The following is a 16,460-nucleotide window of genomic DNA, read 5'->3' as shown; positions in this document are numbered from 1 at the left end:
CCGCCCCAGCCGGCGTACGGCAGCCGGCGAGGGCCGCAAGAGGCGCGGCGACGGCGCCTTCGCCCTGCCGGCGCCGGTGCGGGCGCCGGTGCGCGGGCGGCGATGCGCGGCGGCTGCGGGCGTGCGGCGGCGGGGGGACGGGCCGCCCCCCCGGCCCCGCGGCTCGGCGGCGGCGGGTGACGACGGCTCGGCGGCGGCGATGGGGTGCCTGCAGAGCGTGGCCTGCAAGGCGCGGGTGCGTCGGGAGCAGATCGTGGTGTCGGACGTGTCGGCCACCATCGAGCCAGCGGCCACCGCCATCGAGGAGAGCTCGCCGGTGGTGCTGCGGTACCGCACGCCCTACTTCCGCGCCTCGGCCCGCGTCCTCATGCCGCCCATCGCCCGGCGGCACACCTGGGTGGTGGGCTGGATCCAGGCCTGCAACCACATGGAGTTCTACAACACCTACAGCGACCTCGGCGTGTGAGCACCGGCACCGCCGCTGGCACCACCGCGCTGGGGTGGGGGGACGGGACCTGGCACCGGGCATGGCGCCCCGGCCGCACTGGGCGGGAGCGGGGATGCAGAGGCCCCACGGTGTGCACCGGCTTGGGCATGGCATGGGCGCCTCAGCACCCAGCGTGGGCATCCTGAATGCAGCACCCCCGGGCACCGGGTGTTGCACCTGCACCCGATGCCTGCACCCACAGCCATGCACGGGTGTTACCTTCACCCCAGCACCTGCCCCATCAGACCTGACCCCGCTGTGCCCTGGCCCTCGTGCACCAGCTGGGTGGCCTGAAGCTCGCTCATGCGAGGGCTTGGTGGTCTCTGTCCTTGTCAAGTGGCTGGTTTTTGTGGGGCTGTGTCATGAGTGCAGGTGTGCTGGGGGAGTTGCTGCCTGGGCTTGTTGAAAGGGGGAAGCTGTGCAGTGCTGTGCAGAAATGGCTGCTGGAAACCAACTTTTCCCAAGGCCGACTGCGCTGGTGACTTGGGGGGTAAAGCTGTTGGCTCTATTATTGTGTCTTTTGCCGTTTGAAAGGGGTGGTGCAAGATGGGTCTGGAAATGCCTGGAGGGGTCCATTCTGCAGGTTGCCCAGGGCGCCAGGCAGAGCAGTGTGCGCAGGCACTGGGGGTGCTGCCTGCTCGTGTCCTTGCATCGTGGCAGATTCATTTGTGTGTGGCACTGGAGCACCTGGGGACACGGGAGATAGCAGAGATTGTCACTTGTCAGGGGGATGGTGGCCACTTGCAGGTAGCTCCAGATGCATTTGGAGCCAGAGCTTGGACTCGGCGGGAGGTTTTACCAGAGCTCCCTGCTTGTAATTGCCACGTGGTGATTGTCTCCCTTGCTGTAGCCCTGCAGTGTTGCTAACATGGTTGTCAGCCAAGATTTGGGCTGGAATTTCCCCCCCAGCCATATTGCAGGGATTTCATTGCACCAGCAGCAGGCGTAATTGTGATATCTAATTATTGTATGTGCCTCTGTGCAGACGTGTGTATTTACAGACCTTAAAATCACAGACTTTTATTGCAGGAAGGGGCCAGTGCTGCGGCCACAGTGCTGCAGCTGATGGATGGAGAAGGCTGTTCTCCAGCCCAGGAGTTAATTAAGGAGAGAGTGACCCCAGAGACACCCAGCAATGAGTTTTGGCCCAGTTGGTTTGATTGCAGGTTAATTAAAATAGTGTTGTGCTGGCAGAGCAAAGGCTTCAGCTGGCCGTGAGGGCTCAGCGAAGGTACTGAAGCCAAATTTGTTCTTAAATGAGGTCCTTGAAAGCTTACTGCAGGCAGGGAGACAGTCCCCATACTGCTTGCCTCCATGTTGCTTGCTGGGCGCTGCTGCTGCTGTTTCCCTGCTAACCTGGCATTTCCTTTCCCGTTCACTAGGTCAAGCTGGGAGCTGCCCGACCTGCGAGAAGGAAGAGTAAAAGCCATTAGTGATTCGGATGGCGTGAGCTACCCCTGGTACGGAAACACCACAGAAACTGTGACCCTGGTCGGGCCCACTAACAAGATCTCCAGGTTCTCAGTGAGCATGAATGACAATTTCTACCCCAGCGTGACGTGGGCGGTCCCTGTAAGTAACAGTAACGTGCCGCTGCTGACCAGGATTAAAAGGGACCAGAGCTTTACTACGTGGCTGGTGGCCATGAACACCACCACCAAGGAAAAGATCATCTTGCAGACTATAAAGTGGAGGATGAGAGTGGACATTGAGGTTGATCCCATGCAGCTGCTGGGGCAGCGGGCACGGCTGGTGGGAAGGACTCAGCAGGAGCAGCCCCGGATCCTCAGCAGGATGGAGCCCATCCCACCAAATGCACTAGTGAAACCCAATGCCAACGATGCCCAAGTCCTCATGTGGAGACCCAAGCGAGGCCAGCCTATAGTTGTGATACCTCCCAAGTAGATCAGCGCCAGGGCGCACATGTGAGGACTTGGGAGCTGTCAGCCTGCTGCAAACGAATGGGGTTCCTGGGCAAAGCAGACCTCTTGGGTTCTCCTGCCTTTGTAGCTGTGGTTGGAAATGCACCTCCTTCTTAGTCAGAAAGAGAGCCTGGCTGGCACGGGCATATGGAAGGGGGATTACTGAGCTGGAGGATTTCCCAGGAAGCAGAATCAAGTACTTCTAGGGGCTTGTGGCTGGCAAAGAGGCTGTCTGACCTAAATGAGTCATCTTTCCTTGCAGGGCAATGCAAGGAGCATGAGTGCGATCAAACCATGCTGGCGGCAAATGTTGCTTTCCACCCAGCTGGAGGTAGAAGCGGAGACCGTGTCTGCTGGACGTGGAGGGCTCCTGTGGTGACCCTTCCCACTGGATCATGGGTGTCCCCGCGGTGTCTATACCTATGCATTTGGATCGATAATCGACCCCTGGCCCTGCCCGCTGGGACTGGGCAGGGGGCCCGGGAGTGGAGCGGGAGCTACCAGTGCTGGGTGGTGGGCTGGAGCCTGGTGCTGGCCGGTACCACTGCCTGGGAGGGGTTTTCCGCAGCTGAGGGGAAGTGGGACATGTTTTGCATGCGTCTGGGTGTGTTTGGAGTAGTTGTGAGTGTAGGAGATGCCATAGCTCTTTTCTGTCTTGGAGTGAGACCTAAGGGCAGGTTAGATGTCCTTTCGTTTTAAGGTGCACTAGACCTTTGCAGTTCCTCAACCCCCATCTCCCCCCAAATCCCGCCGACCCTTCTCTTACAGGAGCAAAATCGATTCTCAGCCGAGTGAGAAATCAGGAGCAGTGCCTGTTCACCCTGCCCAGGTACTCACTGACTGTGTGTGGGGTACCCAAACCAGCTTGGAGATGCCCTGGGACTCACAGACTTCCACTGCAGGCCCAAGTCCTTTGCAAGAGGTTGGGTGCTTGCTCATTTTCCATACAAATTCTGGCTCAGGTGGAGACTCTCCTCCTTCTCAGCCACCCACAGAGCAGGATGGCTACTGGCAGGGACGCTGATGGAGAAGACGGGATGCCTTGCAGTAACTCCCCAGGCTCTGCAGGGATGGGGGTTTCCTTTCCATGGGTTGGATGCAGGGAGGTGAGCAAACGCTGTGCAAGGCAGGCCTGGCTTTGCCTGGGAAGGAGAGGTGAGCATGCTGCCTGGGCATTGCCTCCTGCTGCTGCAGGTGCTTGGAGGGTAACGGGGTTTTATTTGCCTTTCTCCTTGCTGCCTGGATGGCTGGCATCCTCTGGTCCACAGGGTGGTGTGGTGCTGTGGGCTGCAACCTGCAACTCCCAGTACCTTGCCCTCGAGATGCAGCAGAGGTGTAAGCCATGGCTGCACTGCTGATGCCACAGGCGCTCCATTGCTCCTGGGCAGGTGGTTATGACTTTCGCTGCTTTCTCTGCTCCGTCCTCTGCCCTGGCATGAGCCCTATGGCTCGTCCAGCTCATGCCCCTGCCTTCATGCCATGAGAGGTTTGCACTGCCCTGGGGATGTGGATAATTCCCACTGGGAGGGTTCCATCTTCTGCCCCACTGCCAGGAGAGCCTGGGGAGGGTCCCTGTGTTTGGCACTTCCATGCAAAGCCTTTTGTGTGGTATTAGTAGCGCTGCCCTCAGCACTGCTTTGCTCCCCACCGTGTGGTGGCACATCTCTGTGGCATCGCTGTGCACAGCGTGGCAGACCTCCTGCAAAGCTTCAGCCATGACTTGTGCTTTTCCAGGGCAGGATGTGCACCCTGGTCCCTACCAGCAAAGGAGCTCCCCAGGCATCTTAGACCAAAAATTCCATGTGAAATCCCTGTGCTATTTATTATTCTCAGTAGTGTTTGCTGCTGAGTGGATTCTTTATTTATTTTTCCCTTTGGGAGTGTTGCATTTTGACGCCTTGACGCACAGTTCCCCATGCTGGGGCCAGTGGTCCTGCTCCTCCTGCTTGGCCTCACTATGGGCTGGGAACCTGCTGCTTTTGGTGCCTACACCTGGGTTTTGCTGGGGGCTACAGCCTTGCGTTGAGAAACGTTTCGAGGGAGAGGGGGCTCTGAGCCTTGGTTTGCTGTGTTTTCTGGAGCAAAAGTTCCACTGGGAGCTTGCCAATGTGGGAAGATATCCCACTCTTATGAGACTCTGCCCATGGTTTTGTTCTGATATGGGATTGATGGCAGTTTTTGCTGTCACTGATGTTTTGTTTCTCAAAAAGCATGTGTGGAGAGGGGTTAGAAACTTTAAATACAATTTTCTTTAGTCTTTGTGAGAGGAGAAGGGATAAGTACCTTTTGGTTGGAAATAAGGCAGATGTGTACTGTTGACCCAGTGGGACAGAAATGTCTCTGGCAGCATCAGAGCTAAAAAGCCAGTGGAAGAGGTTCCCCAACAAGTGGGAACCCAAAACCCGTGGGGAAGGGCCGGGACTTGGGTGCTGTGTGCGGCCGTCAGCCTGGAGAGCTGCTGTGGCATCACTGTCGTGCCCACTGGCTGAGAGAGTGGGGATGCTGGTGAGGGGTGCTGTTGAATTCATTGGGATGTGCTGGATGGCCAGAGCCTCCACGCATCATCTGCTGCCACACTGGGACAGCAGTGGCTGCCATTTCTGTCCATGTATGTCTGCAACGTCCCCAGGGAGGTGCTTGGTGCTGCCTGGTGCTGGTGTCGGGCTCCGTGCCTGGCCATAGCCCTGTGCCTGAGCTCCCAGGGCTGCCCCAGCCTGCAGGCAGGCTCTGGCTGAGCCCCGGGGCCACGCCTGTGCTCACCCCTTTGGGCTTTTGCTGGCCTTCAGTGCCTGCTCCTTTTCTGATGGCTGGATTTGATGCACTTAACTCTGTTTGATGCACTTCGCTGGGTTTGATGTGTGGGTTGTCTACATGGGCATTTCCCTGTTAAAAAAGAAAAAAAAAAACCCAAAACAAAACCTTGCAAACATAGTTTGCAGAAACATGCAGACAGTTTGCATGTTCGCAAAAGGTGTGTGTTCCCTTTGGCTGTAGGTGCTGGGTGAGCTCAGTAGCACTCACTGGTGGAGCCCAGGCACAGGGCTCTTGATGCTCAAGTGAAGGGGAGGAGAGGGAGGGAGGGAGGGAGAGAGGGAGGCAGCAGGGGAGAGCTCCAGTGTGCAAGTCTGGGTTTGGCTCACATCCCTGTGGCCTGCAGCCATACTGTTGCGGACCTGGAGCGGGAGCCCCGGCTGCAGAGCCCATCCCAGGGACGAGTACCCAGACCCCTGGGTTCAGTTGCCCAACCGCACCATGGGATGCCTTCCCTACACCCCCCTTTCGCACTAGCACCCCGTTATCTCAGGGAGGAGCAGGTCATGGAAATGCCCACCCGCACGTTCCCCTTGCCCTGAGCCTTGGGGTGCCCGTTCCCCTCCACCCTGTCCTTGGGTCACTTATTTATTTATCTAGCTATTTACGTATTTATTTATTTATTTATTTATTTATTTGAGGTTTAAGTTATTTATTGTTATTTATTGACGGCTGGAAGTTGGGGGGTCATTTCTGCTGCATGGTGGGGGCAGCTGGGTCCCCCCCCCCAGCCCCCTGCGTTTTGGGGTGCTGCTGCGTGTTTGGGAGCACCGCTGGGGAGGGATGATTGAAGGCCCCCCCACTCCCATTTCCTTTTGGAGCCAGGTGGAGAAAAGGAAGGGGAATCGCATCGGTGCTTGCAGGGAGGACACCCAGTGCCTGTCCTTTTCCTGCAGAAGCTCGAAGCCCAGTGCCCCCTCCCTGGGCATTGTGCTCCTTCCTGTGCCCATCTGTATTCACTGATCTGGCCTCCTGGCATTTCTGTGTCGGCTCCTGCTGGATTTGCTGTTGCCAATTCCCGGAGATGGTGAGAAGAGCCAGGATGCGTGGATGTCACTATGGAGAAAAGACCAAACCAGGTATTCTGCTGCCGCGTGGGGAAAATTGGAAAGAGAAGAGGAAAGCTGGTTTTGCAGAGTGCCTTAAACACAAATGACTTTACTGAGTAGGGGGCTTGGACTTCTGTCTCTGGATGGTATTACCAACAAATGTTGCATTTTACTTCTCTGGGATTAAAAGAAAACCACTCGAGCTGTACTGGAACCAAACCCTGTGTTTGCTTGAGTCCGTCTGGCTGGTTTGCACCTCTGGGGCCACAGCAGTGTGTGGGAACAGGCAGGAATTCATGGGCTGTCAGTCCCTGCCTGCCTCAGCAGTGGGAACAGTGTCTGCCCCTACCAGCTTTAAGCCCCTGGGTCTGATGGGAAGACTCATTCTCCCTTGTCCTGACTTGCAGGTGGCTTCTCTGGTGTCCCAGAGAAGTTGTGCTCACCCTGCAGTGCCCTTTCCCAGGGGATGCTCAGAGCAGCCTGTTTGCACAAAGTTTGCCATGGAGCTGTGTCCTCAAGCTTCCAGAAAATTGGGCAGTTGGCTGGAGAACTCAGGGCAGGAAGCAGGCAGCCCTTTTTCCCTTAGGAAACCAGATCAAGAGGAGGGCTGTGTGCTGAGGGAACAGCAAGAAACCCAGGAGCTTGTGCAGCCCAGCTGTGGGGAACTAGGGAAGCCACCAAGCTCTATAAGGCTGACAACTACACAGAAGAGAGGTTTCCCCTTAAATTGCAGTTCCCCCTCCCACTTCTTGCACAGTGAAAGAGGGGGAACAAAATTCAACCCAGGTGTTTTTATCTTCTAGTAAAAATAATACATAGGGATAATACAGGTTCATTTAAAAGTTATTTGGGGAAAAAATACCAATATTCACTCTATAGTTCCTGAAGGTAATTAATATAACCACTTCTTTTTAGTAATGAAAGGGGGAGCTCTCTGAAACACAGCCGTGTTTGGGGAAGGATGTGCTCAGGGTGGCTTGGCCTGCATGCTGGTGTGAAGGAGGACAGCGATGGCTGGCAGGAGGAGCTGGTGGCTCTGGATGTTTTCCAAGGACTGATGGGCAACATGCCCAGTGCCGCCCCAGTATTAGGGTCTGCGGAATGCTGGAGGGTATCTCATTGCATCCAGTGTGTTGCTCACCATGAGCACCAACCCTACTAGTCCCCACTTGCTGTGGGGTAGATTTGTGCCCTGAGCCAGCCAATTTCTTAGTGCACTGGGCACTGAGAGACGCTGGCAGACAGCCTATGTGCTATTCAGAGAGCAGGTTTCTTCTCTAGTGTTCTATTAAAACATTGCTCATCTCTTCACAATCCCTGAGATGTAGGTATGGGAGAGCAGGGAGGAGTTCGCATGGCTTGTATCATGCCCACTCATGCCCTGGGAAGCAGTGGAGGATGCCCCCCACCCAGCTTCTTACACAGTCCAGGCTGAGGCATGTTCCCAGAGCAGGTATTGCCTCCTTCCCACCACTGAGCCTCTGCCCTAAAGCAGGGGCAGCACGACTGCCCCTGGGCCCCGCTGCCTTGTCTGAGACTGTCCTGGGACAACCTGTGTTTCCAAAGTGCCTTATGTACAGAGCAAGAACAAGGTCAGCCTGTGCCACTGCCACCCACCCAGGAACATGGGCACACATCCCAGCAGCACGGCCACAAGGGAACAAAGTAAATGGTGCAGGGTGCCATGGATGCCAGCAGAGGCAGACAGGGGATACTGCAGGTACTACTGATCAGTTTATTCGCTCTATTCCCTCTTCCCTAAAACCTGAAAACAACTTCCAGCAAGAGATGAAAAAGCAGTAAGAAGTGAGAGATTTGGCTCTGCAGCTCCGCCCCTGCGCACAGGACCAGATAAAGGTGTTAATGCATTAGTGACAGCTGCTCTGAAAGGCACACAGCAGTTTGGAGCCCCCAAAACTCCCTGATGGGAGGTGTGTGAACCGAGCAGGACACCCCGCTGGGGCCTGGCTGCTGACACCAGGCTTCTCACTGTGCCTCCGGGAAAAGCTCGGCTGGTTCTGAACAGGAGAGACTCCACAGCACAAGCCCTGAAGCCCCCACTGATCTGCTAACCTCTTCCTTGTGGGGCTGATTCAAGGCAAGAATTTAGTTTTTAGAAGATGTGGGGGGTGAAAGGGATGGGGAGGATTGGTTTAGTATTGTGGTGCATCATCAGTGTGATGGTACGAGGCTGCTGGTTGCACAGTGTTAGGGAAGCAGGAGCTGGGCATAAGAAAGGCTCCTGATGCCAACTGATGTGCAGGATGGTTGGTCAGACCCGCTCACTCCGGCTGCGGGGTATAACGCAGGTACTTCTTGCCCGATGGGAGGTCCTTTGTGAAGACTCCTTTGGGAAAGAGCTTCTTGGCTTCCTCATCAGGTAAGGTGGGCACGACCATGACACTGTCACCAGGCTGAGGAGCAAATAGGAACCGTGAGCGCAGCAGAGGAGCTTGGCAGGCTTGCACAGAGCTGGCACATCCCTGTCTCCCCAGGAACACTCAGCCCCAGTGCCCCAGGCACGTCCCCTGCAGCTCTGCCTGGAGCTGGCAGTGAGGACTGAGTGGGAGCTACACCAGGAGGTATGGGTGACACCGAAAGGGAGAACCGTGCCTTCTGCCAGCCCTGCCAATGGGATCCCACAGGCCAGCTCTTTCCCACAGCACTCCCACGGGAACAGGGAGTAACGAGGGGAATTTGGGCATCTCTTAAGATGCAGGAGGGACAAAAACTAAGCAACTTCAACTAGTAATCTTCCATGAGGACAGGTCTCTGCTGTGTACATCCTGGGTAAATTTGGGCTGTGCCCATGCTGGCCCTTCCTGGCCCTCACTGCTCAAAGGCAGGAGAGCAGTGAGTGGGCGCAGAGAAGGGTGCCCCATGCCTGCTGCTGTGCTGGCTTTGAGCAGACTTAGGCACGCTGACACCTGGTAATGCCCTGCCTTATCACAGGGCAAGACCTGCCTTGGCCCAAAGCTCAAGCACTGATAGCCAGAAAGGCCAAGCTGAGTATTTATTGGCACTGGGCACTGAGGGCTGGGAAGGGAGGTTCTTATGGCTGATTCCAGACTGCAGCAGCCCTGGGGCCTGGGCTGGAATCTACCCCAGGACCTCAGCAGCTTTCCCCACCCTGTGAGTCTCCCTCCAAGGGAGGCTGGTTGATGTTTCAATGGATGTTTTCAGTGCCCAGCTGTGAGCTTTGCACCCTCCTCACCTTCCAGTCCACAGGGGTAGCAACTTTCTTGTATGCTGTCAGCTGCAGGGAGTCCACCACTCTCAGGATCTCATCAAAGTTTCTCCCAGTGGTGGCTGGGTACAGTATGGAGAGTTTCAGCTTCTTATCCGGGCCAAAAACGAACACCTGAGTACAGGGAGACAGGATCAGGGACTGGGTAAAATCCAACTGGCCTGCTGGACCTGCTCAGCCCTGCTGCTCCTCCCTTTCCTGGGAGGTGGCATGCTTGATCAAAGGTGTTGGGACAGGGGAGATGCCATGGTGAGGATCTAGAGCAACAAGTGATGCCCAGGGAACACAGTGTTTACTCTGGGTGCTCCTGTATGCAATGCCACATTGGTTTGCTACTTGAAATGTTTCTTCCCCTTGACCTGTGCCTTTCTAAGGCAAGCATGGGAGTCCAGCAGACCAAGCTCTTTTCTCCCCTCTGTGTTAGGACAGGCGCAGCCAGGATGAGCTGGTGGATGGAGTTGCTGCCAGCTCCAGGAAGATGGAGCTGCTGCCAGCAGGCCACAGCTGGCACACCCCATGTTCCTGTTCACACCACCTGTTCCTGCAGCACACCCCATGGATCTATCCCAAGGAAGCCAACCTCGCTCTTGACGATGGTCATGCCTATCCACGTAAGCTGCCTCTGTCTTCAAGCCCAGCCACACAGACAGTGGGCAGGACAGCAGGTGAAGCCTACTGCTGAGAAGGCTGCTGTGCAGCAGTGCTCCAGGGCAAGGTACTCACCACGCGAGCAGTCAGGGGTATGCCGTCCTTGTCCCGCTCATCTGGGTCCAGCATGCCCAGCTTGACAGCCAGCTCCCGGTTCGGATCAGCAATGATGGGGAAGGGGAGTTTCTCCTCAGGTTGTCCCCCATTGTATGCATTGATGTCCTGCAGAGACAAAACCATTGGCATGCTCGTGCTCCTTGTTGTGGGTACCACCACAGGAGGCAGAGGCCAGACAGGGAGATCTTCCCACAGACTTTATGTGTGTGAGGCAAGCTCCTGCAAGGGGCCATGAAGAAATGTGTTCAGCAGCTGCTCTACAGGAGCTTGTGACTTACTTGGCCCAAAGGTTGCAGGCTGGGACAGCACAGCCTTCCATGAAGTTTCTCTGCTTCCAGAAACCAGGTGACAAACCAGAAACCTTCATGCCAGGCTGGACTTTGCCGCATTCTTAGAGGTTAGTTGTTAGGCTGTCTACGCTCACACCCTGTGGCTCACTTCTGGAACTGCCTGTGGACCAGCTATTTTTCCCAGGCAGTGGGTATGGAGAAATAGGGAAGTCCTGCCCATGCTAGTGACACAGGGAGATTTAACCACCTTTCCCTGAGAACAGAGGTGTCCCTCTTCCCACCCTCTCCCAGTAAGTAATCTAGCACTACTGACAGATGTGTTGGTGTCACTCCTGAACTGGACTGTACTCTTAAGGTACAGTTTCTCTAGTGACAGATCAAACAAGCAACTCTAAAGCTAACAAAGGTAATGTGTTGAACACCTCACATGTCTTATATGAGGAACTAGTTCCACTGAGCAAGTCACTCTTGAAAACGGAGAGAAAGTCTGAGTGCAGGTGAACTGTGGCTGGGACAGGACAAAACTCTTCCACAGCTTTGCAGGCTCTCCCTTGTGACCATAGTTCATGAGGTTGTTCCCTGTGCTAGTCCAAACTTAACCTGTTTCACAGCGAAACTGTATTTTGAGCGTCTCTGAGTCTGGTCTGGACTTGGCCAAAGCAGTCAGATTAGTCTTGTAGTTTGCAGTACCACCCATACAGGTCACGCTGAGCCATGGCAGGGCTGGGACAAGCCTGCTCAAGGCAGCACAAGCAGATCAGCTGCCAACATTAAAGCAAGTTTAATCTGCAGTTTCTGCCCCAGAACAGAGCTGCCCATTCCTTCCATCCTCTTTATGCTACAAGGAGACAAAACTGGCTCCAGCGCTGACACAAGCTTCCCACACACCACTGTGGTGTGTTATCTTCTGAGCTGATCATTTGAATGTACAAGTCTCTTTGCCTTCCCCAGGCTTTGAACATAGGGGAAAAGGCTGGGTCCTGCTCAGAGGAACTCAAGGATGGCAGGGTTGGACATGCTGCCCCTTGGCACTGCCCACTCCTGCCCAGCATGGCAGAGGCAGCATGTGCAGGCAGAAGGGGTTGTAAAGCTGCCCCCAGCTGCTCAGGATGCTGCAAGCAGGTCAAGTGGCGCACACGTGGCAAGAGGTTTCCTTTCCAGCTTTTCACTTGCATTCTCCCAAAGTCTTTCTGAGTCAGCAGTACACAGCAAAAAGGGGCTGTTTATCTTGGCTGTGTTGTGGTCAGGCCTGCCTTGGAAGGAAGGAACTGGTTCTGTTCTCCTGCAGACCTGCCTTGTCAAAGCAGAGTAGGGAAGGAAAGCAAAGCTGGAGAGGCCAGCCCAGATGCAATGCCCCACAGTGTCACAGGAGGCTGTAGATGAAGGTCAGACAGTGACATCCCCCCCTCCTCTTTTCAGAGTGGGGGCTAGAGGATGAAGAGAGTTTCTGAGAAGCAATATCTGAATCCTATGGACTGTAACTCATTCCCAAATGCACGTAATTTCATGACCTGGGGATCTCTGTACAAAACAGCCTAATAAACCCCACCCTATTTTGCAATAAGACACCCAAAACACGCTTACTCCCCTGTGAATTATTTTCTTTCCAGCGTCCAAGCTGAAACCAGACATCACTGCAGTGATTTATTCACTCCTGACTCACCAAGGTGAAGGCATCAGTAGCCAAAGAGAGCATTGAAGCGTTCTCTGACATGCATAGCACATGTCAGTCAATGCTGCTTACAGAGCTCATGCATTCAGCCAATCCTTGGAGAAGCACTGCAGAGACAGGGGAGGTAGGAGAGTGGGATCAAACCCTGGCTGAGCTACAGGCTTGCTCTGAGTCCTGAAGCAAGCCTCTGGGTCTTGGCTAGGGATGGCTAAGAACAGCAGTGACATCTTTGACTGGGAAAGCGGAGCTGAGCAGTAAAATCAGAATTATTTGGTATATTCTGGTCTCACCTTTCAGGCCCCATCTGCCCACTGAAATTTGGCAGCAAAGCAAGCAGAAGTTTATTTGTTGTTTCATGCAGAATTTCAGCCATCTCTCCTGCCCACTTGCTTCCTCACAGGCTGTGCTCCAGATAAAAACAGCTTCATCCTCTCACTACTGCTAGAGGCTTCATCCAAAAAGAAAGCATAGGTATGTAAAGGAGTGCTGCACAGAGAGGCTTGCCCGAAGTTTTGCTCACCCCAAGGACTTCTAAGATCTAGTGAAAGAAACTGCAGTTTCTAGATTTCAGTCTAACATTTAATGAAGTCTGCTTTTGTCCAGACAGGCAGCTTCTGCCAAGGCTTTGTATCTCTGTTAAGCTCTTTTTTCCCCTGTGGCTGGGCAGGAGAACCTTTAGGGCACTTTCCCCAGTCTCAGCCTTGTGGTAGGCCCAAACACTTGCCTTCCCAGTTTAGCTTTTCACGTTATCTGAAGTTCTTTTAAGCTTTGTCAAGGACAAAGGAAAAGGATCACGTGTATAGGCAAGGTCTACGAGCAGAGAAATCACATTCGTGTCCTCTCTTATACCCTCCATGATGCACGCATGGAGGTTCATTGCTCCCCATACTGCTGACAGTGTCGCAGCCTGACATGTCCTCCTGTTCCCAGGCTAAAGAGCCCCAGCTGCTCTGCACTGAAGCAGACCTGTCCAAATCTGCAGGCAGCTTTATTTCCCCTCTGCACCTTTTCTTGTTCTCCGGTAGCCTGTGAGATAGATTATTTCAAACACAGGCTGCATGGAAGGCTCCAGTCTGCTATGGATTTGTCCTCACCAGTTGGATCTTTTGCTCTGAGGGACCTCCAGAGTTTTCTTTTCGATAGGTGCTGAGCTGACATTTCCAAACCACTACCTGTGAGGCCTCTCCCAGCCTGACAGAAAGCTCACTGCAGCTTGAACTGCTGTCCTTTGCCTTTCTCTGTGCTTGTTCTGGAAGGTTTTCTAAATATGCTACTCTGCCTCCCATCAGTTAGTGTCGACAGACTGTTCTGCACCTTCTTCTGATTTTACCTGAGGTTGTGCTAAATAATTCCATAGTGTCAGCAAAGTCAGCTCGTTGTTCTTATCTTTTCCAGATCACCTGAGTGTGCTGAACCCCATGCATCCCTGCAGACCCTCGAGGGAGCTCACTGCTTCCCTCCTTTGACACAACTTACCACCTCCTCCTGTTTCCGGGCAGAAAAGAGCCTGCCCTTCACAACGCTGCTTTTGTTGAAAGCTTCTTGGAAATTTTAAGACTTCGTAAAGCCAGCAATAACTTCACATGGCTTTAGCCAACCATGAGATAAGACTCCCTTACAAAAGCACAAACTTTCTGCTATATTGAATGGGATGTTATCTGCTAATCTAACTGCTGGTTTCAGCCAGTTTGCCAGGCATGGAAATCTCACTTACTGGGGTGGGATTTGTACGCCGGTTTTCCCAGGCCTTTCTGAGGCCTGGTGGGACATCAGCCACGCACCCCTCAGGTACAAAGGTCAATTCAAGCAAAAAGGCAATTAAGTAATTTCTAAAGCCAGTCAGTCGTGAAACAATGTTGGAGTGTGGAAATTTCTCACTTTTACTACCTCTTATTGCATGCACGTCTTACCCCTGGAAAATGTGAAAATATTCTCAACGTTAAGAGCAAAGAAAGCAGCAGGTTATTCACCCAGGGATTTTTATCCTCTGGCCATATCCGTCTGAAATGCTCATTTTACACCCTTGCCACCTATGAGCCCTGGAATCTTTCTCCCTGGCAGCGCACCACTGCTGAGGCCGCATCTGAAGTTTTTAATTAGTTTCTTTTATGTTCTTTCAGCAAGCTATTTCGTTCCCTTTTTTTTTTTTTTTTTTAAATACTCCTTTTATGGTGGTTTTATATTTAACATTCTCCTACTTGTGGTTTTAAGTTTAACATGTCCCTCTTTGTTCTCTGTTTTCTTTTCCCTGCCTGGGCATGAATTGCACCCTTTGAAGACTGCCTGTTCACTTCTGATGCCTCCTTTCCTGTTTTATTACAGAACTTTTTGAGGGTCTATGCAGAGACTGCCTTCCTTCAAGCTTTGGCACCACCTTCACTTATGTTTTACTCTTTCAGGTATTGGTGGGAGAGCAGTAATACCATTTTCCTCCTGCTTCAAAGTGTTAGTACCTTAAGTGCCCTGGACTTTCTGGAGTGCTCCAAGAAGATGGAGCAGACCTTCCTATTCCTGCTCTCAATTTTAGCGACTCCTATCCTATGTGCTCTAGGATTTGAGATATGCAGTTCTGAGCCTGTGCTTTGTTCTATGTGGGCTCTTCCTCTGGCCTTCAGAGCAAAGGCAGCAGTGCAAGCTCCCCTTGCGCCTCCTCATACCCCATACCTTACTCCAGCACATGTGGTCTTGGACGCTGTCAATGGAGAGGGCGATCATCTTCACATTGCGCTTGCTGAACTCAGAGGCCAGCTTTGCTGCCCGGCCAAGCTCTGTGGTGCAGACGGGTGTGAAGTCCCGCGGGTGGGAGAAAAGGATGCCCCATCTGAAAGAAGAAAGCAGGAGATGGTGTTAGGGCGACATGTTGTTTCGGTTTGTACCACAGACAAAAAGCTGTACAGATTGTACTGCACGGAGACTACTGCGGCAACAGCTCATCTCTGTCTTAGAGAATTGGGAACAGAGCTGGGGGGATACAGTGGGGCGCCCTGCAGATAGCTCACCAACAGAACTTACAGGGCAGCGACCCAGTGCTACAAGTCTCTTTATACAATACGTATACTACTTGGGGGAGGGGAAGGCAGCAAAAACCCAAGTAGAAGCTGCCCAAGAAAGCTATCATGTGGGTGCTCAGGCTGGAACATACAGTTTTAAGAAGCTCTGCTGCTTATTTTCTCACTAAGAGGGTTCTTTTCTCCCCATTTGCCCAAGCTCACAACACCGACAGAAGCAGACTCAAATGCTGATTCAAGCCTGCCAAGCGCTGCAGGAAGCGAGTCCTAAATGTGCTGTGCCAGCACCCTCCTGCTCCAGCCAGAAATGGAGCAACAGGCTTTGCAGGGAAACAGCGCCCAAAGACATGTGGCTTTCCACTTTCAACAAGTGGCTCCAACAGGACCACAGCCCTTTGCCACTGCTCGATCACACACCTTCGCAAGCCCAGGCTCACTCTCGAGGGACGTACGGGACGTACGTGACATACGAGCTGATCTCTGGGACTGCCCCGGACTGAGAGGTGCCCTGGCAAGCCTGGTTCTGCCCTTGCCCGGGCTCTGCCGTTTTCAGAGCCCGTCTTCGCTCTCCTCGGGGCTCGGCTCACCCGCGGTGCGCTCTGCCGGCCCTCTGGCCGCGCAGCCCGCAGGAAGGATGGGGAGAGGCGGCTCCCCCCGCTCGGCGGGGCCTGCGTGCCCCTCGCCACCGCGCTCCCCTGGCACACGGCGGTGACCGGCCGCCGGCCCCTGTCACACACCCCGCGGCTGCCCCACGGGGGGAAAACAAACATTTTTGGGAGAAGCCGGCCAGGCTCCCACCCGGGACGGGCAGTGCACCGCCGTGCCCATCTGGAAACAAACTCTTCTCTCTCGGCGCCCGAAGCCAGTCCCGGCGGCGGGCAACTGGCCCCCGGGACCCTGCCCCACGCTGCTGCCTGGCGAGCGGCCCCTTTCCCCTGGGCCGGCCCTGACGCCGTCCCGCCGAGCTCCCCCACTCCCGATCCTCCTTCCCCCGGTGCTCACGAGTCTCCCAGGAAGTCGTGGAAGCGGATTCGCCCGTGCGTGGTGTCCGCCTCGAAGTTGGGCGCCTCGTCGCCCAGCAGCAACCCCGGCATGGCTGAACCCGCCGCCCCGGCTCCTGCGGCGCCGCCTCTGCGCATGCGCGGGGCCACGGCCCCCTTGGCTGGCGGGGGCCCTGGGCTGTCACATGATGGGCGGCCCCGGCGCTTT

The 16,460-nt window shown here is 54.5% G+C and overlaps 2 protein-coding genes across 4 annotated transcripts; one reads left to right on the top strand and one right to left on the bottom strand.

Annotated features, from left to right (window-relative positions):
- The first annotated feature begins 45 nt into the window (after nt 1-45).
- Nucleotides 46-6,488, top strand: FAM78B (family with sequence similarity 78 member B). 3 transcript variants are annotated; one of them, XM_030493781.1, is made up of 3 exons: nt 46-462; nt 1,870-2,412; nt 2,672-2,756. In XM_030493781.1, the coding sequence occupies exons 1-2, from the start codon at nt 200-202 to the stop codon at nt 2,390-2,392; spliced, it is 786 nt and encodes a 261-aa protein (XP_030349641.1). In that variant the 5' UTR covers nt 46-199; the 3' UTR covers nt 2,393-2,412; nt 2,672-2,756. The 3 variants fall into 3 exon arrangements, with proteins under 3 accessions (XP_030349641.1, XP_030349640.1, XP_030349642.1); XM_030493780.1 differs by having other exon boundaries at nt 1,870-6,488; XM_030493782.1 differs by lacking the exon at nt 46-462 and adding an exon at nt 474-965 and having other exon boundaries at nt 1,870-6,488.
- A 1,493-nt stretch (nt 6,489-7,981) lies between these two features.
- Nucleotides 7,982-16,454, bottom strand: PRDX6 (peroxiredoxin 6). Its single transcript, XM_030493784.1, has 5 exons — nt 16,254-16,454; nt 14,908-15,064; nt 10,240-10,386; nt 9,484-9,630; nt 7,982-8,683 (listed from the first exon to the last, which is right to left on the bottom strand). Exons 1-5 carry the CDS (start codon nt 16,388-16,390, stop codon nt 8,552-8,554), a joined length of 720 nt encoding a protein of 239 aa, XP_030349644.1. The 5' UTR covers nt 16,391-16,454; the 3' UTR covers nt 7,982-8,551.
- Between the last annotated feature and the right edge of the window lie 6 nt (nt 16,455-16,460).

The sequence above is a fragment of the Strigops habroptila genome, chromosome 8, assembly GCF_004027225.2.
Source record: "Strigops habroptila isolate Jane chromosome 8, bStrHab1.2.pri, whole genome shotgun sequence".
NCBI classification, from domain to species: Eukaryota; Metazoa; Chordata; class Aves; order Psittaciformes; family Psittacidae; genus Strigops; species Strigops habroptila.
This window is presented reverse-complemented; position numbering and strand designations above follow the sequence as displayed.

Excerpts from the sequence above, each read along its gene's own strand:
- FAM78B (XM_030493780.1), top strand. The coding sequence starts at position 200 with ATGGGGTGCCTGCAGAGCGTGGCCTGCAAGGCGCGGGTGCGTCGGGAG. Across the intron at positions 463-1,869 it reads ACCTACAGCGACCTCGGCGT|GTCAAGCTGGGAGCTGCCCG; the intron begins GTGAGCACCGGC and ends CCCGTTCACTAG.
- PRDX6 (XM_030493784.1), bottom strand. The coding sequence starts at position 16,390 with ATGCGCAGAGGCGGCGCCGCAGGAGCCGGGGCGGCGGGTTCAGCCATG. Across the intron at positions 9,631-10,239 it reads TACCCCTGACTGCTCGCGTG|GTGTTCGTTTTTGGCCCGGA; the intron begins GTGAGTACCTTG and ends CCCTGTACTCAG. Across the intron at positions 8,684-9,483 it reads CTACCCCTGTGGACTGGAAG|CCTGGTGACAGTGTCATGGT; the intron begins GTGAGGAGGGTG and ends TTTGCTCCTCAG.